This window comes from Ruditapes philippinarum, unplaced genomic scaffold, assembly GCF_026571515.1.
Source record: "Ruditapes philippinarum isolate M1 unplaced genomic scaffold, ASM2657151v2 ctg6904_1_1_1_1, whole genome shotgun sequence".
Lineage (NCBI taxonomy): Eukaryota > Metazoa > Mollusca > Bivalvia > Venerida > Veneridae > Ruditapes > Ruditapes philippinarum.
Window position 1 is genome coordinate 30,158 of NW_026858724.1, and position 23,760 is coordinate 53,917.

The 23,760-nt window shown below is 32.2% G+C and overlaps 2 protein-coding genes across 2 annotated transcripts; one reads left to right on the forward strand and one right to left on the reverse strand.

Annotated features, from left to right (window-relative positions):
- The first annotated feature begins 3,464 nt into the window (after positions 1-3,464).
- On the forward strand, positions 3,465-23,140 carry LOC132754059 (protein RFT1 homolog). Its single transcript, XM_060744645.1, has 10 exons — positions 3,465-3,558; positions 4,099-4,214; positions 7,073-7,151; positions 8,163-8,213; positions 9,028-9,158; positions 12,098-12,242; positions 20,532-20,637; positions 21,336-21,464; positions 21,995-22,115; positions 22,889-23,140. Exons 1-10 carry the CDS (start codon positions 3,465-3,467, stop codon positions 23,042-23,044), a joined length of 1,128 nt encoding a protein of 375 aa, XP_060600628.1. The 3' UTR covers positions 23,045-23,140.
- Positions 12,151-17,813, reverse strand: LOC132754058 (uncharacterized). The gene is made up of 2 exons (XM_060744644.1): positions 17,705-17,813; positions 12,151-15,736 (listed from the first exon to the last, which is right to left on the reverse strand). The coding sequence occupies exon 2, from the start codon at positions 15,727-15,729 to the stop codon at positions 13,984-13,986; it is 1,746 nt and encodes a 581-aa protein (XP_060600627.1). The 5' UTR covers positions 15,730-15,736; positions 17,705-17,813; the 3' UTR covers positions 12,151-13,983.
- Positions 23,141-23,760: the final 620 nt, after the last annotated feature.

Consider the following 23,760-nt stretch of genomic DNA (forward strand, 5'->3'; position numbering starts at 1 on the left):
AACTTATCCGCTTCCTTAACGGTCACCCTAGGCTAAGCAAAACCACCAGATAACATTTTATTACCATTTCACCGGTTTGTATACATCGCCAACCAACATTGTCATTCATTTGTTCCAAGTTTAGTCATCTGTTGCGAAATGCCACTCTTTCGACTGTTACTGTGTGCTGTAGCTGTAAATGAAAATTTCCATATTTTTTGTACATGTACTAATGCAAAAAGGTCTCATTTTTTACGAAAGAAAAATATTATCATATGATATCGTTTGTTTTTAATGTTAAAATATAACCAATATTACACATATTTCATATATAAAAAATGGTTCGTTTAACGGAGATTTAACGGAGTTTTCATCAGTTTTAAGGCCTTATATTACGTGCTAAAAATTCGTTATCATTTCAAAAAAACTTACAGTTAACTTTTAAGAATGACATTCGCTTCCCTATATCATGTCCCTTGACTCGTGTAAAAATCCGGCAGGTTTATGTAAAATGACGACTCGAGTAAGATCCGATGTAAATTGGTGACGTCATAAACATTTACGTCGCTGCGTCATTAACGTTACGTTGTTTCCATATGATTAATGTTCATTCAAAGCTAACAAAGCGAGAGTTATACACACTATTTTTCTTTCAGTCAACATATTCAAATGTTTTAGAAGACTTTCAAGCTTAAAGGTAAAAATAATGTAATATTTTGTAAATATATATGTGTTACGTATGAAACAATATTTAAAATTACAAGAATTTACATTATTTGCAGCTCTTGGCTAAAATAACAAAAAAAACATCATATAAAAATATTGTTAACCAATGACGTTAGATATTAATTGAAATGAAAATATACATGTTTAAAACCAAAATACGGGTAAATACTATAATTTTACCGGAGAAATTGGACTCAGTTTGTGCATTTTATATATTGATATTTGTTTTATTTGAATGGAATTACCTGGACTGAACATTTCTAAATTTCTAACGGTCGTGAAATATCAGTCAGTTCCAATCCAGACCACAGACTATCTAGTCCTGTCAGCCGGATTGCTTAAATTATTTAAGTTTATTTGCTTTGTAAATGTTACCATACACCTTTCATACCTACAACTATTTATTTCAGTAGAATGATTTAGGAAAATTTATAGTCAATGAAAACAAGATATGGTAGTCAGCACATATTGACTTTGTATGTTGATTATTCACAGATGACATCAACAAGAAATGATAAAGTAAAAGTACAACTGCGGATGTTCAAGTCTCTGAAATGTTATCCGGGTGGGGCAAATGACTACTTCGTAGCCGTGGTCGGTCCGGGCATTCAACTTGGCAATGATAACCCCGAAATTGCGCCAAGATGCAAGCCTATCGGGCGTAACGTTTGGGGGAAAGACTTGTGGTAGGTTTTATAACAAATATGTCTAAAAGCAAAAAAAAAAGTTATTTATTTTCTAACCGTCACAAATCGCACAACAGCTCTTCGTTTCATTCCAAATAACAGTATTTTTCCTTTACAACACATCAGGATAGTCATTCAAGATTTTTGTTGATACCAAATGTTTTCTAAAAATTTCTAAATATCAGAATTATTGAAAGATTGTTCAATAATACCTCATTGTAATAAAACTAGCGATTAGCTCTTTAGAATCGTGGTTCCCTGGGTTGCTTAGACAAAGAATCTTTATTTGATATTCGGCTCAAGACTCTTGATTGCTTAGACAAAACATCTTTATTTGATATTTGGCTAAGAATAATTCTAATTGCCATGTTTTATATTTAAGGCTTCCGAAAGACAGTTTTGTGAATTACAAGTTTTTAGTAGTACGATCATGTACAGGAAAGGTGGTTAATATGGATTCGACAACGTCTCATAAGATATATATTGGTCAGCATCCAATAATGGTGGAACATACATACAACAAAACAGCATTTGCTGGAAAAGAAGGTACAGCTTTACCTGTCTTTCGATGACCGAAATAAACATACTACTTAGTTTTATCAAATTTCATATAAAGTAATATCTAGCCTTTTTTCAATATCAAATGTATAGTTCACTCCAAAAGTGATCACTGCAAATAAAAAACAATAATTTCAATTTACTTAAAGAAAGGAATGACAAAAGATAAATTCAACTGTTTAAGTTAGTTCTATTAAAAATGAATAGTATTTAGCCTTTACCCTGCTGGCGGCAACTGATTATACCCTTGCGATCAGTGTTTACAAAAATTAGCAGGTACATGCGTGCCGTCTAATTATTATGGTATGCACCGTCGCTATTCAGTCAGCAATTGCATTTTTCGGCCCTTTCCGTCAGTCTTCGGATATTCTATTATTGATAATAGCCGAGATGTTCCGATTGATTCAGTCAGTACATCGTATTTTGACATTTCCAAAATAATCATGAATAGTTTTGTCCAAGTTAAAAGATGGGCAAGTCCATTAATATATATGGAGTGGTAAAGGCTAAAATTATCTATTTATTAGGATTAGGTGACGCCAACTAAAGCCCTAAAAGCAGAACGATATTGTCGCTTGCTTACCACTGAATGGAGAATATAACATTCACACATAAAATGTTCTTTATTACTACAAACGTCCTTTATGGACACAATTTATTTGTTTATTAACTATCTCAAAAATGCATTAAGACATTATGTTTACTTAATTTCACACAGTCAAATTGTTTTTTTTGCAAATGGTTTGTACATGTTATATTTATTTTAGTATACCCTGAAAACAATCGCCCAGCGCCGTCTCTAGGCAGGAAGGAAACATTTCACGTGCCAAGTCTCAATATTCCACGTGCAGATAAAGAAGTCTTTGTTGTACCAAAAATCAAAAACCCTGAAAAATACTTGCCGCCACGAAACATTGGGCTGATACATTGCAAAAGAATGGTACCCGCCACAGTCAAAGTAGACGGTATGTTGCCTTTATTTTTCTTCTTCATATATTAACAACTACAGAGGCATTCCAGTCATAAAAGAGCGGGTTATTAAGGATTGCATACTGATTTGTTTTAAATATGATGTGTATTGTTGATATAGGACGATCTAATTTTTTAAAAGCACCCGAGTGAAGATTTAACCACATAAAGATCTTTGCATTTTTAAGACATGTACTAAGAATTAGCGAAACTAATATGATTTCGAATTATTTGACAAGTTGGCGGACAGTTTTCATCCGTCATTTATTTGGTGTATATTTAGTTCACTCAAACAAGATTCATGTGTAGAGATATAAAGAATTTTTATTTGGAAAGAGTATAGGAATAATAGACACGACATAAATGTGTTAATTTCTAAAAGGAACTTCAATCTACTCTATCAAGCACTAAAATAATGTCGAATTAAATTTTTAAAGCGCATGTGTTGATATTTTCATTTTCATAAGTAATTGTTATCAGTTTGACTTTTAAATCGGAACCTATAAAATACCTTAAACTTTTCAGATATTATCAATACTGGAGCAGATGTCAGCCCGGATATCCCACCACATGCAACAAAAAGCAACATTCACACTCCTTGTGCTGCACAGAAGGCCAACAAATCTCCAGGTGCTACAAAGTACATAAGCAATGATAACCTTGTTAATATAACAAATTCCGTTCATAGTGCCCAAGACCTCCAGGATTAACAGAAAATAACAACGCCATACGTGCTGCAGAGGACAACAAAGTCCTAACTAGTGTGGAGATCAATGATTAAATTTCAAGCGAAAAAGAAAACAACAAGAACAAGCATCAATGTGCTACGAAGGACAAGGACGACGTTACATGTGCTACAAAGAGCAGCAGCAACGCTCCAATTGCAACAGAGAACAATGATATTAGAGTACTTATACATGTATTTATTTTTAAAGCCAAATTGTTCTATTCTTTATTTCGTTTTACTTTAAAATAAGCTCCCTTGATGGTGGAGCCAAATTTCGTGTAGTAAACGTATACCTTATATGATATTGACTTTGGTACTTTATTTCTCTGTACCTTTCTATGCAAAATATTTGTTACTTTACCTTTTAAGTAAATTTATATTTTGTATATGATACCGAACATACATTATATTACGTTCAACGTGTATGTGTTTACTATGTCACATATATTTCAGGAAATGACATCATTTGCGAGAAAGATTCCACAGTGCAAATGGATGACGACATAACAAAGAAGCTCAGTAACAACGCTGATCAGTTCACATTTGGAAAGAATACCCTGGTCCTTGCTGTGTCTGGAATCTCTTTGATTTCTGCCTTTGGATATTTTGCTTTCTTCAGCAGATAAATTTGAATAACCTTAGATAAATGAGAATTATTTGTCAATAGATTTCATATAATCTAAAGTTAAGCCTTGGTTTAATTGTGATCCCTTCAAATTATGAAAAAAGACAAAAAATATCACACACAAACAAATGCATACTATCCTTTCTAGAAATTATTAAGTCTTACTGCGCTTAATTTCACAAATGCACCTGTCAATATGCATGGCTGTTTATATCGTTTTGTTTCAAAAGCGGCATTAATATGCGATAAGTAATTTTTAATTATTACAAACATGTAAAAATTGAATCATAGAAAAGCATTCTTTTGTGAGGAATCTGTCAGGGGTTCTTGTCATGTGTCCATGTATGGTGTTTTACAGTGTTTGTTGTGACTTCCAAATTTTTAAAGTTAAAACCATTTTCATGCTCTGCTTAAACCGTTGCTAGCAGAGATGGTCGGAGCTTGCATATACCACAGCTGTCCATCAATACGTTCAAGACTTACCTTAAAAATCAAGGCGAAAAATATAACATTTTGAACGAACGTTTCTGTGTTTCATAGAATATCGCGTACATGTATATATATATATGTACTCAGATTTCGAGGCTAGCCCAAATTATCTTTCCTTTTTCGGTGCCGTATGACGTCAATTGTGTTTATGCACCGTAAAACAAAACCAAACAAAAACAAACACTTCTTATCGCAGTCTAATAAGCTAGGCTTTAATTAAAGTCCGCAGTCTAATAAGCTAGGCTTTAATTAAAGTCCGTGTATTTTGTTCCTGGTCGTATACCGTCTGTCCTGTCCTGAACCTATCAAAACGGATAATTTAAGACCACATGATGCATAAAATGGACGACAAAATAGCTCAAAAAGGCCTATGGGGCCACCCGCCATATTTTTGTCTTGAAAAAATTGAAACATTAAGCTCAAAACCAACGGAGAGAAAAAATAACGAGGCTAACAGTCACTGGTAGAAGAGACGTTATGATTTTTAAAAGGTGATGTATTTTGTCCAATCAAATAAAACTGTTGGAAGAACATGTCATACGGTAAAATAACCAGTTTAGATGAATTTGATGTCGTTAAAGTAAAATAATACTGATAAATATGTTGCTTATGCAAAAGGACAAAAAGCAAAAGCACATGGTTAAGGTAAGAGCTAAATTACGTCCTCTTAAAATCTACGAGCGTGCAAAAATGAGACGTGAACTCTCGAATTTCGAATTGTGCATACTTTTAAATTGCAATGTGGCTGAATATATATTTGATTCATACCGTCTTGTCACATAGAGTATTTTGTTTTTTGAAGCAGCGTAACAGAGCAACATTGAAATTTCAAAGCTAGTATAGAGTTCGAGTATGTTGAAATACATTATAAATTTAATATAAAAATCACTACATTGCATTTTCATGCAGCAAAAAAAATACAATATAGACATCAGGTTCTGACAGGCTTCGAAGTTCGAACTTTCATCAAGCATAGTATCGTTGTCAATAAGCGTGGTGAAGGTTCCAGTCTTCTATTATGATGAATCTATAATGACATCCCGTCGGTTTTTAACCCTTTTTGCCCTGTCCTGTTTGGTATATTACCAGTGGTCCTGTGTTGGGGATGCGTTCTTTGTTGATCTTCTTTTTAAAATTTCCAGCATTCATAATAACTAACTAGTAATAACTGAACCTGTGAGCAGAAAATCAGTGTCAATGACTATATTGTGACATTAATTAAGTAAGTATTATAAGCATATTACTTGGGCTTCTTGTGCAGACCGGAATATCTAGCAACGAGGGTCTGTCGAGTTTCTGTTAACCGAGAGCTAGATAGTCCGGTCTTTGGCAAAAGCCATATAAATCATATTTTTGAAGGGAATTACAAAAAATTATTTTTGCACATTTTTTCTTATAGTATAGTATTATAATTTCATTCCTACCAAATCATTCATAAAAGGCGGAAGAGATTAACGTCATTGAATATGATAACAAAGACAAACATGAAAAGGAAACATTCAATCAGCACAGCTTCAAAAATCTAGCATAATCGCATTGCCGATAAGTAACCCAGCAGACAACTGAAGTCACGCCCGTGAATTCTCCAAAGGTTTTTTAAACATCATTTTGAATTGAAAGATGAAACACCTTTCAAAGAACCGAATCGCAGATTTTCTGCAGCATTATATGATGGAGTTCATCAGAGAATGATGGATGAAAATATTATATGAGAGTCTAATTTGTTTTTTCTTCTCAAATATTGTCCTTGTACGAAAGCTAAACATATATTCTTTGAATTTGTGATTATTGGCGTAATTTGAACAACCGAACACGTAAAAAAGCATACATACGCTTTGATGACACTATTGATGTCTTATCAGGTTTAAAAGATTTTTCTAAAATAGACTTTCATTCTGCATATTGGCAGAATATGATAAGCTTAAACCTCCTTTCTCTGCTTTAAAGATGTATTATGCTCGACCTTGAGTAAAATACTTGAATCACAGAAATTTATTGAAATCTGTTAAATTCTTACTGAGTATGTTTGATTTGAATACAAGAATAATTACACTATGTATGGGAAGCTACATTCCCTAACTGCCATTTTTTTAATGACACTATAAATTTATATTGACACCAACTATATTGTGTAGGATTTGTATCTACTTTGTATGCAGTCAAAACATGTTTCTTAAATATTTACAAAGAGTGTGTAGCAATTATCAATATTTTCTATTGTGAAATTTGAACATAGTATATCTTTAAGGTTATCTTTTGAAAGAAATTTTTATCATACTGTGTATTTTATAACTAATATATTATGTATTTCAGTCATTTATAGACCCTCATCAAGCATGGCTGACATTAAGTATATTCAAACAAAGTTTCCTTAAGCAGATTCTTACTGAAGGTATTATTTTTAATGTTTATTTTCTTTTATTGAGTATCATACAATATGTTGACCCCAAGCACTCATTAGCAACTCATTAATAAAGGTTGGTAACATTAAACAGTTTGGTACAGAAACTAATATATGCAGATTATGATTCAATAATGTCTAACTTGACCTTTCTGACAGATAAACCCTGCAACCACCCACCCCCAGCACCCACCCTAGTAATTTTTGTTGCCATCAAAGTTCTTGTAAAATTTCTGCCCTGTAGAGGACAGTCAGGTGATAAAATCTCTGCTAATTCACCCAACTGTTAGTCTGGTAATACAGGGACATCTAGAAGACAAAAGCACCTTTAAAGATCCTGTATGTTTTGTGATTGATATTGTTACTGTGTGTATACCACACTTGCAAAAAATTATATATGTATATAATTATGCGAATAAAACAATTTTCAAACATCAAGGAATATGTAAAATGTGTACTGCAAATATTTGTGCACATTATATTTAATCAATAAATTATATGCATTCATTTCTTATTGGAAAATTTGACTCCCTTTATTTACATGAAATGTTAAATTCGGTAATATCTTTATAAATCTTGCTAATTGGAACTTACAGTATTGAAATGACTTAATTTGAGCATTATATTTATGAAATAAAACCATTAAAAAATGTGTTACAGGATCTTTAATTTCCCATACTGTTCTCCAGACTCCATGGATGCATAAAGGTGTGCATGACTGGTGCTTGGCTTTAAAATGTTCAGTTTAGAAAAAGTGGAATGGTCATATTGGTTGCAGTAATCTATTAAATAGCGTATCATGGAATTCCCTACATCATTAGAATATAATTTATGATGATTTAAAATTTAACTTTAAAATTTTATAGTTTCTGCTTCATGTTATATGTCGTTGACTCAGAACTGATATCTTGCAATGATAAGAAAGAAGACTAAAACAACGTAAGCTATTGCAGTAGATGATGACAGTACTGTATTGGTTCACACTGATTTTTTTTATTTCAGGTGGAAAATATGTTATGACCATATTTGGAGTTTTAAGCTTTGCAGACCAAGGTATGCTTTTTAATATTAAGATATTATTTTAACACAATTGACAATACAAAGATGTATATATGTTGTGCAAAATATGTAGGTATCTACCATATAATAAAGGTGTTATAATTGAATCAATGTATACTAATATACTGAAATTTAACAACCTTTAATTTGCTTCTACCTTACCAAGTTACCATTCTAAAAATCTTAAATGGACTTGTCCATCTTTCAATCTGGTAAAAACCATTTTAAGGGAAAATTTCAAAATATCTATGACTGAATATCAAAGAGTGATAACCATAGGGGTGTTAGGCTAAGTGGTTAAACCACTTGTCTGTCACTGCTGTGGGTTAGAATCCCGACACAGACTTAAGATGTTTTCATGTGAGGAAGCTATCCAGCTAGCTTATGGAACGTCAGTGGCTCTTTGCCTATGTTGACTTATACTACTTTTTGGGTAAAACAAGTAAATTGCTAAAGACATGTTCAGTGTCATACGGAAGCTGTTCAAATTATCTCTTTTCTGTGCTTTAGTGTAAATTTAACGTGTTATTCCTATACTATTGCAGAACATTGACTTCATTGTTTGTTCTACTTTAATTAATGTTATGTTTGTGGATGAAGAATATGTTCCATATACTGCTAAATATTTTGACCAAACAAAATATTGGCTGGGTTGTTTTCATTTTTAGCTTAGGGAAAATTGGAATATTTGTTTAACCGTAATTAATTATATAATTTTTGTTATTCTTGACCCCTATAGATCAGAATTTGATTACAAAATTATAGTTGCATTAATTTCTAATAAAAATTCTGATGGTTTATGTTGTAGGTATATATGATATAGTAAACAATCTTGGATCCATGGCTGCACGTTTTATATTCCAACCAATAGAAGAAAGTGGTTACCTGTTTTTCTCACAGCTCTTAGTAAGAGGGGAACCAGTCAATAAACAAAAACAGGTGATTTATTAATGTACAGCAGATTTATTTTGATTTATTATGTACCTCAATGGTTGATACTGTCCAGTTGATGCTAAAGTCTTGTAAATATTCAGCAGATTTGGGCTCCAGTCTGACTATATTGTAAGGCTACTATAGCATGTTTTGACATGGAATGTAAGAGTCTTTTCTATCATAAAGGATTTAAATCATAAAGCATTTTATGAAGCCTGAAGTCATCCACAAAAATCAAAATACATGTAATTATGTCACATGCCTTTTATACCTTACACTGGTAATAAATAGAGTAATATATTAAATGAGTGTAAGTTCAATACCAAATTTATTGAACGAGTTAAATAAAATAATATTATGCGAGTCTCTGGCGAGCATAATATTATTTTATTCAACGAGTTCAATAAGGAACTTACACGAATATAATATTCTATCTATCATATACCAAAAGTATAGACCGTTTGAAGTGAAAACAAACCATTTTTCATTGACCCGCCTATAGTATAACGCTAACATTTTGCACATCTTAAAGCTATTTTTATATAATGCAAATGACGTCACATCAAACCTTGCAATACTATATTTACGGAATCACAAAAACAGCACGGGTATATGATAAAAAGAAATATATAGAGGATATTTGTTTGTTTGTGTGTAAGATGAAATTTTATTTCATCGAGTGGGCTTTAAAAACAGTATTTTCACAAGAAGTCTTGAGCCGCCAATCAACGTTAAATGACGGTGATATTTATTTATTAGTCCCCTACCGGTTTAACCGGAGGGGACTTTAGGTTTACCCTCCGTCCGTCTGTCCGTCTGTCTGTCTGTCCGTCTGTCTGTCTGTCTGTCTGTCAGTCTGTCAGTCCGTCAGTCCGTCCGTCCACAAAACTGGATCCCGCGATAACGCAAAAAGTACTGAAAATATTTTTATGAAACTTGATATATGGATAGATGGCAGTATGGAGATTATGCACGTCTTTTTTTTTTCTTTCTATGTTGAAAATTCTGGTTGCTATGGCAACAAATAGTCTGAAAATATGGCAAATTTAACACATAAACTGGATCCAGTGATAACTCAAAAAGTACTGAAAATATTTTTATGAAACTTGAAATATGGGTAGATGGCAGTCTGGAGATTATGCACATCTTTTTCTTTTCTTCCTATGTTGAAAATTCTGGTTGCTATGGCAACAAATAGCCTGAATTTCAAGATTTCTGATTTAAATTTTTCAGCTTTTTTCACTATATGTTCTTTATTTCTTAAGGTGTTTACTTCAAACTTTAAATACAAGTTTCTGGTCATCAACCACATCATATGTGACAAGGTTTATAACTCTAGCACAAAAATATCAGTATTACCTCCCTTGAACTTAGATTTTTTAGGGGAAAAAATGTTGTCTTTTTTAAATAACTTCTTTATTTCCTAATGTATCTACTTCAAACTTCATATATATGTTTCTTATTATCACTCGACATTTTTGAGAAGGTTAAATACTCTAGCAAGACTATTTCCAGAATTATGTCCCCCTTGAACTTAGATTTTTTTCGAGAAACTGGTATTTTCACTCCAACTTCTTCATTCCTTATAGGATTTAATTTAAAATCCCACATCGTAATAATATGACAAGGTTGTATAAACATAATTTCCTTACTAAGCATGGAAACTTAACACATTACTGTGATATAGACAAACTTATTTTATTATGTTTTGTGGTTGATATTTTCAAATACAGACTTCATCCTCAAATTCATTATAAATGGCAATACACAGGAGTGTATGACAATTAAAGAACTTTTTGAGGGACCGGTAGGGGACTACTGTATTGCCCGCAATACTATCAAATGCTTGTTTTATTCAAAAATATGAATGATCGCTTGTTTTAATAATAAAAACAAACAATTCTTGTAGAAGGAAAAGTCCAACCATCCATCCATATTTCTGTTTCTTACTGCGAATTTATATTAGACCTGGCTTTGTAAATTGTAAGCGGCAGCCATTTTTTAAAGTTGTGCATTTCATGGGAGGAAAGATTCAGAGGGATATAATTTGGATTTGTTAGTCATACACCTTTTTAAAAGAAAGAAAACTTATTTTGAGGATTGTAACAGACAACAAATAAGTGTTGACAGATGTGAAAACATTCAGAAAAGGAGCTAGGAAAATGGAAAACTTGGAAGCTTGCTCAAGAATGCTGGGTTGTTTTACTTATTCTTCGAGTGATGGCTGTCAATGCTTTTCAATTTTTCATAAAGCATACAGCAGTTATTGCTCGTAGGACACTTTAATATGCCCAAATGTCATCAAGAGCAGTTTTGCATGGGGAAGGAATGTATTTTTCAGACTGTAAAAATGAAACAAATTTAGAGACGAAATTCATGAAATTTGGTGATTGGAATTTGAATGAATAGAAGTAAGTTTTCTTCTTTTTATAACTTTTGACATTTAAGTTATTTATAAATTTCAACTTTGCTTTTTCTTTAAACAGCTTGACATTGTCAGAATTGTCCGGAAAAATAAAATTGAGGTACCACATGGGGAAAATCTTAAAAAAGTAGTTTCGTCATTGAAAAGAGTGAAATTATATTTTGATAATTTTCACTGTGAAATTACCAAATATAATTTTCACGGATAAATCAGTAATCCACTGAAATCAGTAATCCACTGAAAAGCATAAAATAAATCATGATAAAATTACTTGAAGAACAAATAACAACAACAACAACAACAGCAGCATATTTAATTGAAAATAAGGCCACCAGCCCATTATATACAGTGCAACACAATATAAGAATCATTTTACATCCTTCGATTAACATCATTTGATAGACAAGTGTGATGTAGTGAAAGAAAGTACAATGATGTCATAGAGACTCATAGGGAAGACTGGGCATGCCTAGCCATGTTGCCTCTTTAAATGAAGTCTTTATTGTTATTATTATTTCAGGAATCGTGTCAGTTAGCTGTTGACGTAATGTCATGTTTGTTGAAGCTAGTGATACTGATTGGTGCTATAATACTGGTGTTTGGTATACCGTATTCCTATCTGGCGTTAGATCTATATGGTGGTACCATGCTCTCATCTGGGTCAGGTATGTATAAATAGCTATAACACAAGCACTTTCAGCAGTATAGAAATAGGCAATACTGTATGCAAGACTCCCCATGTTGATATTGTTTGTAAACCTCATCAAGCATAGACTTCATACATATATTTATCAGTCTTTTAAGACTCTATATTGTAAGCAGTGTAGTATAAGGGTTTTGATATCAACATTCCTTTGATCAAGAATAAACAGTTCTTAATAGAAAGCAGGAGGGGTCCATTACATTGATTAATATGATTGCAAAGAAGGTATTCAGTTGCTAAATAAAGTCAATAGTTGCTATGAAATGTCCCTAGTTGCTATGGAAAGTCAATGGTTGCTGTTACAAGTCTCTGGTTGCTGTTGAACATTCATGACTTATGTGAAGTCACTAGTATCTGTGAAAAGTCAGTTTTTGCTATAAAAGTCTCTGGTTGCCATGGAAAATAAAAAGTCAGTTTTTGCTATAAAAGTCTCTGGTTGCCATGGAAAATAATTTGCTGCTATAGAAGTCAGTTTTTGCATAAAAACGTCAATGGAACTAAATGTAGCTATAATGAAAGCCCATTGATTGCAAAATTGATGGAAAATCAACAGTTTTGTATAGTAGTCAATTGTTGCTAATGCAACAATTAATGGCTGCTTTTGAAAATAACTTGTTGATATGGAAAGTTAAGAGTTGCTATCGAAATAACTGATCAACAGTTCCTTTATATGAAAAGTCAATGGCTGTAATAGAAATCACTACTTGTTTAGGAAAATCAATCTATGCAATATAAGTCAATGGTTGCTAATGAAAGTCTCTGGTTGCTATTGGAGTCAATGATCACTGAGGGCATAACCATTTATGAGTTCAAGGCTATAGTTTGGAGAAAAAAAAGCACCACTAGACTAAAATGTTTTTTTTTATCCCAAATTCAAGTGGTCCACTGGACAAAAATGTATTGTATCAAATATTAAAGAAATTTGCCCTACATTTTCTTCCATTGAGAATGTATTCCTTCTAAATTCCAGACAGTCTATTTCACATTATCTGTCCCAAAACAATTTAAAGTGATAAAACTGCATGATTATTTGATTGTAGAATTACGAATGTGGTACTCTTGACAGGCATTTTAATCACTATATCAAATGCTTCAGCATAAGATTTCCTCAGATCATTTATCCTTAACATTTATTAAAGAATGTGTAACCAAATCACATAAGATTTTTAATATTTTTATGCAATTCTTCCATTAAAAATATTTTCCTAAATTTGTAATATGTTTTTATGACAAACCCAATTTTATTTTTGATGACTTAAAGTGAATCGGTCTATAACACTGTATAATGTTTGGTCTGTTAAACAAAAAATAATTATGTTGATAGTATTTAGTATCAGATATTTCAACAAACCACAATAGAATCATATGTGGATGTTGTTGGCAGTGTCAGACACATGATCCGATAATACATATATATTTATATTGCAGATGATAAAAATGTTCTAAAACAAAATATTATTATTCATCATATAAATGTTTAATACCATGTATACTACTGAGAACATGAACAGCACTTTTTCCCCAAGCACTGTTTTAATACAATTTCCAAATGATACATTCCTATTATTTTCATCAATTTTTAAAACACTAATGGAAAATGTGTCCATTATAGATCTATCCACTTTATTGTACGAAAAATATCAAACATATGCAGTGGATTAGGTAATAACTTATGTTGATAATGCAGTTAAAATTGTATTGTTCTATGACAGTTTATAGATGAAAAGGAAGTTGTCATGTTTTTTATTCATAGCAAGACAGCTATAATACAGCTTTTTTGTTTCTCCACACCAACATACAGCCACTGGTTCCTTCAGATCCTGCAGCACCACCTTTCCTGTAGAACAGTCTCCTGATATCTCTTCTATAACATTTCTCTCCCAGTCACACACAAAGACAGTACCATCATCTGACAGTGACATTCCACAAGGATCACTCATACCACTATAACTACCTATCACATCACCTTGCCAGTTTAATCTTGTTATTGTCTTCATTACACAGTCAGTTACATAGATAGAACTTCTGTTACTAATGACATCACATGGAGAACTGAAAATATTATGTCCAGCAATTGTTTTCAGTATAGTGCCATTCATATCAAGTATCTGAAGTTTTGCAGGATTAAGGTATGACACAACAAGTTTTTCTTGGTAACAGCTTATACCATGACATTTTCCATCAACCTTTACAGCGTGCTTCTTTATGAGTTTGTTTGATGAGATTGATATAAATTTTATTGTTTGTATGTTAGGAAGTATGACAGCAAGTTCAGTACTGCTTACTCTGGTGATATCCAATGGTTTAGCATCTAGTTGTAGTTGATCAGACACAGATTGACTGCTGATATCCACCATCTTTACAGCATAGTTATCACAGTCAGTGATGATAAGAAGATCAGGAGTCAGCAGAGTCATTCCTGTTATATGGCTGTTGTGTTCATCTTTTGATGTCTTTACACAGATTTCTCCCTCATGTGAAGACTGTCTAGACTTTATCTGTATAGGTTGACATTCTTTATTAAAAGTTTTCAGTGTACCCAGTGACTTTGTTTTTTTAAACACATTTAATATTACATCATTTGATTGAAAGTTGTGCTCTTTGATATCATACGATAAAAGTTGTTTAGCTTTTCCCTCCACACTCTGTATTGTTTTCTCTGCAAGTTTTAGTTCCATAAAAAGTTTGTTGGCCTGTTGTGATGTGTTTAGTTGTTTGATTTTATCTGCTGATATCTTCAAAGATTTGGTTATAACTTCACAAATTTCTTCTACTGCTTTCAGATGTTTTTTGTTATCTTGTTCTATGACTTTAGCTGCATCTTCAGCCTGTCTCTCAAGTTCATCTAGTCTTTGGTTGATTTCTTGCCGAAACTTTTTAATGTCAACGAATGCATGTTTGAGAGAGCTGTTTGATTTGTATATCATGTTCTTGACATCTTCTACCATCTGTTGAAATTTGTCAGAAGTGGTATTTACTGCATTCAAGATAACTTGATATTCTTTGCTGTCTATAATATCACCAGAACTGTCTGGTATATAGTTAACTTTGCAGGAAGCAACTTGATGTTCAAGGGTAACACAAACACTGCACAGAAATTCTGTATGGTCATTGCAGTAGAACTTGATCATTTCTTGTGGATGTTTAACACATAATGTGGTTAGGACATCAAACTGACCTGTGTGTGTGGATGTTGAGGGTTGCTGCAAAATTTTAGGCATATTAGTAGCGTCCTGAAGTGTATGATGTTTGGAAAGCCTATTTATTTTATGGGCTGTAAAACATGTGTGGCAAAGATGTTCCTTGCAGTCAGTGCAGTAACCATGGGCAGGGAGTCTCGGTCCTTCCTCATCACAAGGCTGGCAGTAAACTTGAAGATCTTCATCTGATGTCATGGATGTTGTAGATGATGAAAATTGTTTTGAAGCTTTCTTTCCTGACACTGCCATGTTTTACCTAAAATGCATTATAATAGATTACTTTGTATTGCATGTTTGTCAAATTGCCTTATTGTTTATAATTATGTCATAGCTAGCAGACAATTTAAAACATTAGTAGTATCTTGCTTACTTTTACAGCTTGTTTAGAGTAAAAAGATGAGCTGAAAATATCTTTTAGAAATTAAACATTTTAGATTTATATTTTAGATGCTATTATAATATAACAGTCTCACTTCATTGTAAGATCCATATTGGTTTTCATTTAAAATTATAAAAATGTATTAATTTTGTTAATGTCAAAATATTTGTTGTGTTACGATAAATTCAATAATATTATCTTACCATTTCTCATCAAAATAAAACTTAATGAAATATGTACAAATATGTAAGTATGCCGTTGTGACAGACAAAATGACATTAACTATTTTTATGCCCCTCTTCAAAGAAGATGGGGTATATTGCTTTGCATTATTCTGTCTGTCGGTCATTTGATCGTTTCGTAGACCAAATGGGTTCCTATAAATAACTAAAGAATGCTTAGGCCTAGGAACTTCAAAACTTGGTATGATGATTGTTTATGACCAGTAAATGGCCTTATTGATTTTAAGGTCCAATGGGTCAAAAGTTCAAGGTCACATTGACATTGTAGGTAAAAAACATTTCTGATCAATAACTTAAGAAGGGTTTAGATCCTAAGGATCTTCAACTTGATATGATGATTGTTTATTTACCAGAAGTAGATTATCCTATTGATTTTGTGGTCAAGGGTCAAAGGTCAAGGTCACATTGACCTTGGAGGTAAAAACTGATTCCGATCAATAACTGAAGAATGCTTAGGCCTATGAACTTCAAACGTGGTATGATGATTATATATGACCTGTTGATGTAACCCCTATTGATTTGGGGTGACATTGACTTAGTAGGTAAAAACGGTTTCCGATCATTAACTAAAGGATGCTTAGGTCTAGGAACTTCAAACTTGGTATGATAATTGTTCATGGCCAGTACATGACACCCTATTTATTTTGGGGTCAAAAGGTTAAAGGTCAATGTCACATAGACACTAAGATAACCCCAATTGATTTCATGGTCAAAGGTTAAAGTCAAATTGACCTTGTATGTAAAGACAGTTTGCAACCAATAACTCAGTGACTCAAGTTGCCTTGGTTTATATTTTTATTAAACAAAAAATGCTTTTCGTATACATATTTCAAAGTCTCATGCAATATAAGAAATTGGCTGTCATTAAGGAGGTCTACAAAAAATTTACACATAGATTATTTGGTAAGAGTTGTGTTAACTTTGTCATTAAATGGCTGCACACAACCTTTACAGTCACAATTACCGGGTACCTACCAGTAGATAATCCCGATTTGATTTTTGGCCACTAGGTCAAAAGTCAGTCACAATAACATAACCACATGACTAGTTGGCTGCTGATAGGGGTCATACATGTTTTTCAAACACATCTTGTAAGTTAAAGAATTAAGAATATTGCAAATTAAAAATGAAACTTCCATAATTTTAAATTATCAGAAATATTTCATTTCTTTTGGCATCAAATGTAAGGTTCATTTATTACACAATTGAAAAAAAAACAAGAAATAAAAACTTCATTTCATCTTACATGGTCTATTAACTGAATTGACTATACACCTATATACACTGTATTTGGTTTAATTCTTTATATTTTATCTCATTCATTTTCGGGCCAAAGTTATTGTTTTGTTTGTCAAATACATACAGACAAGACAGCACAAAAACAAAAATTATGGAATAAAAATCATTAATTTTGTGCAATTATCATTGATGTTTAAAACTGCTATTTTTATGTTTTTAAACATTGTTAAAAAAGTCCTTTTCAATTATGTGTTGAAATTTCATAAACATAAATTTGTCAACAGTAGTTTTACCATAATGCTTTAAAAAGAGCAATAAATGCATAATATAGATATATAGAGAAACAAAAATGTAATCATCCTACCTTAAGTTATGCTCAATATTGTGACACAGGTTTTAAATCATCTACTGTAATGATCTTAACTTTTTCTAAAGGTTTAACGTAAATATTTACCGTTACTATTGGATTTATGCATTCATGGAATTCAATATCGATATTTACTTCCTTGTATACTAAAATTGATTTTTAAAATTGTACACATTTTAAACTAAACTGTTTTAATATTACAGATATCAGGCTTTTATTTAACGGATACAAGTGCATGGTGTTTGAAAATATATCATATTTTGATTTTGTCTTTAAAAGAATTTTAATCATTTAGGAAAGATAAATTTGATATTAAATCACAAATTTTAAACCATTACATCTACCTCAGTTAATATACATGTCCACAGTGTTTCAATTGATATATATATATGAGGCGTGTCATGACAAAACCAACATAATGGGTTTGCAACCGCGCAGTCTGATCAGGATCCATGCTGTTTGCTATCAGTTTCTCTACTTGTTATAGAGTTTGTAAGCGAACAGCATGGATCCTGATCAGACTGCGCGGATGCGCAGGCTTGTGTGGATCCATGCTGGTCGCAAACCCATTATGTAGGTTTTTTCATGACACGGCTCATATGTATAAGCATCATAAATGATATATATAAATAAAAAGAGTTGTAAATCTGTTTTAAAGCATTTAGAGCAGATTGAGTAGACCCCCCATAAGGGATTTTAACTTCCATTGAAAGATAATTATTATTTATGATATATGGGTATCTCATTAAGATGATTTGACATCACATGCATAACATGTTATTGATGATTTCAAGCTTACTGTTAAAGCTCATAAGTTTGAATCTGCTAAATTCTGCTCGCAAACTATATATAAAAAATAATCGCTTGCTTTAAACCACTCTCAAAACTCAAAATATAGATTCTCAGCTTTCAAGCTACTTACCTAGACATAGTTGACTGTGATTTTTAGCTCGCCTGAGGCAATGTCCTCAATGTGAGCATTTTTGATAGCCAATCGTCCGTCCGTGCGTCAACAGTTTCTTTTGACAAACTTTCCTTATAAACCACTAGGCCAAATTTGTTGAATCTTTGCAGGTGTGTTCCTTGTATGAAGTTCTACCAATGTTGTTGAAAAAATTAAATTCAATAAAGAACTCTGGTTGCCTTGGCAACCGAAAAATTATTTACCAAAAATCATAAAAAAATCTTCTTGCAAAAAACTAGTATTTAGATATTTGGCATAAAACATCTTTAATGGATTTCTATCAAGTTTGTTCAAATAAAAACCTTAGGGTCAAAATTTGCTCTGCATCAGGGCCCATTGATTTTCCTAATATATAATTATATACTAGTAGTAAAAACTTAAAATAAAATCTTCTTGTGACAATCCAAATGGGCTAGAGCTTAGATATTTAGCATGAAACATTTTCTAGTAGATGTCTGCCAAGTAATGTTCAAATAATAGCTCTAGAGTCAAAATTTGCCCCGCCCCAGGGGGGTCTTTGATTTTCCTTATATAAACATGTATATAGTAAAATCTTAAAAAAATCTTCTTGTAAAAATCAAAAAAAGCCAGAGCTGAGATATTTGGCATAAAATATATTCTAGTAGATGACTAGATTTTTGTTCAAATGAAAGCCCATAGGTCAAAATTGGTCCTGCCCCAGGGGCTTTTGATATTCCTCATATGTATAAAGTCAAAATTTAAAAATCTGTTTGTGATGATCCAAAAGTGGTTGAGCTTAGATTTTTAGCATAACACATGTTCATCTAAACAACATCTTAATCACTGGTTCAATTTTTAAATAATTTTACACAAAATTTCTTTGTGAGACAGTGTACAAATATTGTTCAGATTAAGCTGTCCCTTGTTTTCAAGTTGTATTTCTGGGTTTAAAGGGGCTCCACTTAGAGCTTTTAACCTGTTTCTCAGGTGAGCGATCCAGGGCCCTCTGGGCCCTCTTGTTGAGTTATGCTCTTGGCCAATATTAAGTTTGAAAAATAACAAAGGGCAAGAGCCAAAAAATTATGCAGGGTAGAGTTATCATTCTTGTGCACTGCACTCTTCCTCAATATGATCTATCCACCTAATTAGTTTCAAGTTGATACCTCAAATACTTTTTGAGATATGCTCCGTACCAAAATGTTAAAATGAAACATTAACTTTCTGGTCAAGTTGACTAGTATACCAATGTTATCTGAAATGAATATTGACTGGTTGTGTCATCCTGATAAACAGTCTACATGTATATCTAAATACTGAGATAATGTAATTACCAAATTTTAAGATAGGTAAAAAAAGAAAGATAACTTCCGAGAGACAGTCAAAGGCAAATTTTATCTCAAATTAATGGATGATCACCAAACTTGGTCTGTAGCTTTTTTAAAGTTTTTTCATCAAGTTTGCTCAAATTTATTTTATTTGCCTCATTCAGCTTAAGTTGAAAATGGAAGAAAAAACAAGTAGCGTGAGTCGATATACTTTACTTACCAGATGAATAGTAACAATGAACTTGGGATATTTGTGAAAGGTTCCTATCATTCATTTTTACTATAAAGAAAATAAATCAGTGTCGGGAAACCTTATAACTAGAGAGGCAAGTTGAATATGACCTGGACTTGTCTTTCTACAAGTTTATTTGAGAATTTATTTCTATAATCACTGACAAACAGTTTTTTCTTGTTAGAGATTCAGGACCATCATGGCCCTCTTGTTTTAATTTTAAATAAAATTATAGCATATTTCAGGCTTAATGGGCCTTTAAACCCATTGATACTAACCAAACAACATCTCTTAATACATGGATAAGAAAGTCAATTAGAATGTCTGTATTTTATTTTGCAGGACCGATGTTACTACGCTGGTACTGCCTCTATGTTCTAGTTATAGCTGTAAATGGAACAACAGAATGTTTTGTGTTTGCGACAATGAGTAAATCTCAAGTTGATAGGTATGTATAATGGGCAGTAATTGAATCAAGTAAATTTTTTTGCGTTACTTAAATTGCAACCAGGGTGTTATAAATAGAATTTTGAAATATTTTGAGGAGCATCTGTGGCTGAGTGATTAATGTCTTTGTCTTCAAACCACTTGCCCCTCACCACTGTAGGTGCGAATCGTGCAAGTGACTTTGGATTTTTTCATGTGAGGAAGCTATCCAGCTAGCTTACAGAACATCGGTGGTTCTGCTCAGGTGCCCATTTGTGCCTGAAATAATGCACAGAAGGGCATGTGAGGTCTTCCTCCACCAGTAAAGTTGGAACGTCGCCAAATGACTTATACTGTGTCAGTGTGACGTAAAACCCAATCAAACAAACCTGTATAATTATATGTAATATTTATGGCATTATCCTTTTTCATGCTTTTTTGTAGACCATATTACTTCTGTTGTAAAGTAGGACAATATTCTACTAATAATTGCCTTGGCTTGAAAATATAATATCAGTATGACTAAAGATTTCAGCGACAATAATTTCAATAAGAAATGACACTCGAGGTGTGGCTAAGTGCATTTCATTTTTTTAAATATATTTTAAAAAAACATTTATTATTATTTCTTGGTGATAATTTATCCAATAATGTTTATAACATCAGAGACTTTTATGACAGATTTATAAAGCTCCATTATAACATTTCCCACTTTTTCAGGTATAATCAAAAGATGGTGGCATTTTCTGTGTTGTTTCTAGTCTCCTCCCTAGTCCTCACATCATACCTGGGAAGTGTTGGTTTTATTTTAGCTAACTGCCTTAATATGACTGCTAGAATTTTACACAGGTAACAATATGTTTTTGTCTTATATCTTAGTTAAACCTGAGTAAGCTGAATTTGTGTAACGGTTTTGCCCAGCTTTGACTTTGGAACAGCTCATTCTATACTTAAGAGATTTAATTTTCAAAGTACAAAAAATGAGCTACCAACAGTACAGGACCTGGACAGAGTGCACTGATTTACAGGCTGGCCTGACTCTATTCTGGTAGCAAATGCTACTGGCTTTCTGTCCTGTGGGTTAAGGGCTAAATTATATTCTGCATTTACTCACATTTAAGACTGATCACCTATAAGTCAGGGTCTGTATTTTGTACTTAGACCTATTTTGATTTTCTAACATTCTTATCTGAAAAGAATTACTAAGACTGACTGGCACTTGACTAAAAGAAATTCTAATGAAGTCAATGTGTAAGGCAATTTATTAGTAGAATATTTATGATAGTTTTTAAATATTTGAAATATATTGCTTACTGATATTTGGGTTAATATTGTTTGGTTAGCCAAACTTAAGTCTTTTATATTTTGTTTTGTTTCAGTATCTATTATATTGGAGAGTATTACAAGAATAGTGAATATAAACCATTAAGTAATGTATGTCCATCTCCCTATGTGATTGCTGGTCTTTTATTATCACTGTGTCTAACAGGCATGTCTGAGGTAAGTCTGTTGTTGTTAGTAAACAGGAATAGCCATATCTGATTATAATGGTATTTCTCTTTTTTTGTATTGGCGGTTTTGGCTTGAAGTATGCTACAGACAAATGAAAGTCAACTTTTTTAATCATTTAAATGTACTTTGCTTTTGATTAAAATTTAGTCGCAAGAGCAAATTAAATCTTAAGTTGACTTACAGAAGGTTGACGGTTTTACCCACAGTAAATAAATTTAGTATTGAACCAACACATATTTAATATTCTATTTGTTACATACCCAAAATAAAACCTGTTTAATGTGCAAAAGAATCATTTTTCATTGACTCACCTATAGCGTAATGCTAACTTTTAATGCGTCTTTATACTATGTTTATATAACGTAAATGACGTCAGGTCAAAATATATGCATGGTCGTGCAATACTGTTTTTATGGAGTCACATAATTGGCATGGGTATGTGATGAATGTTGTTAACAACAAAACTATCAGAACGTCAAACATTAACAGTTTTAGTCATGTTTCCTAGATACATGTATAATTTGGATATAGAATGAACAGATAATAAAATATCAAACAAATACAATGCGGGTATATATTTGGACTCGTACACGGCTTTAGAAATCATTCGATGCACTTGGCAGCTTGTCCAATATGATTTGTCCAATATGAGTACTCTTAAATATATCCCTATATTGTACAGTTTGAATAACCAAGAATGTTAATCATACAAACATTAATCAAATATCATTATGATCATAAATATTATTAATCTGTTACAGAGATATTTTTGCTGTGATAAAGGTGCGGTGTACAGATTACTACATATATGTATAGGAGGGCTGGCGTTATGTTCAACCCTTGCTGTGATCTACTGGAAAGAAACTCATGTTGTCACGTTTGTAAAAGAACAGTACAAGAACAGACATAAACATTGATGATAAACATTGACAGAAATATTATTAGGGATCAATTAGTGAATTTTACATTGTTTTTTTATATATTATATTTACATACCTTCGTGAAGGCATGCTTGAAACGATTCCTTTTTACCTCGAATTAATTGAACTAAGACCAATCATTCTTAGAAAATTATTGTTATAATCATATTGTGACGAATCGTTATTTAAGTGTGGCGAATCATTTTTTCACTTTAGCGAATCGTTAAGTGTGGAAAATCATTACAAATTCATTTAAGCTTTGTATTGCAGTCTCCTTTGAAATTTTGTACATGTACATGACATTGTAATTGAAATTAGGAAGAATTGATCATCACAATAATTTTTGCAAAACGACCAGAATTTTTCTATTATACGCAAATGAAATTGATGTTATTGATGAAAATTGTTACATTGTACTTTGTATTTAAAGATATATTATGCTCAAATTTAAAATTTGAAAAAAAACTGATAATTACGATCAGTCTCCCTTAAAATGAAAGATGAACATCTTTTGAATACACACAGAAAATATAGTTCGTTTTAAACTCTACACACTACAGGTAATCACAGTATGATTACATAGTGTCATTAAAAAAACTGGCATTTTTATAAGAATAAACCAGATTAACTTGACAAAGTAATAGGGAATGCATATTTCCAAACACAATGTATCCATTCACTTATTTAAATCAGTCATATTCAGGAAGAATTTA

Bases quoted from the DNA above. Each gene is read 5' to 3' on its own strand.
- LOC132754059 (XM_060744645.1), top strand. From the start codon at position 3,465: ATGTCAGCCCGGATATCCCACCACATGCAACAAAAAGCAACATTCACA. The intron at 3,559-4,098 runs GTACATAAGCAA...CATATATTTCAG, and splicing joins AAATCTCCAGGTGCTACAAA to GAAATGACATCATTTGCGAG. The intron at 12,243-20,531 runs GTATGTATAAAT...TTTATTTTGCAG, and splicing joins CATGCTCTCATCTGGGTCAG to GACCGATGTTACTACGCTGG.
- LOC132754058 (XM_060744644.1), bottom strand. From the start codon at position 15,729: ATGGCAGTGTCAGGAAAGAAAGCTTCAAAACAATTTTCATCATCTACA.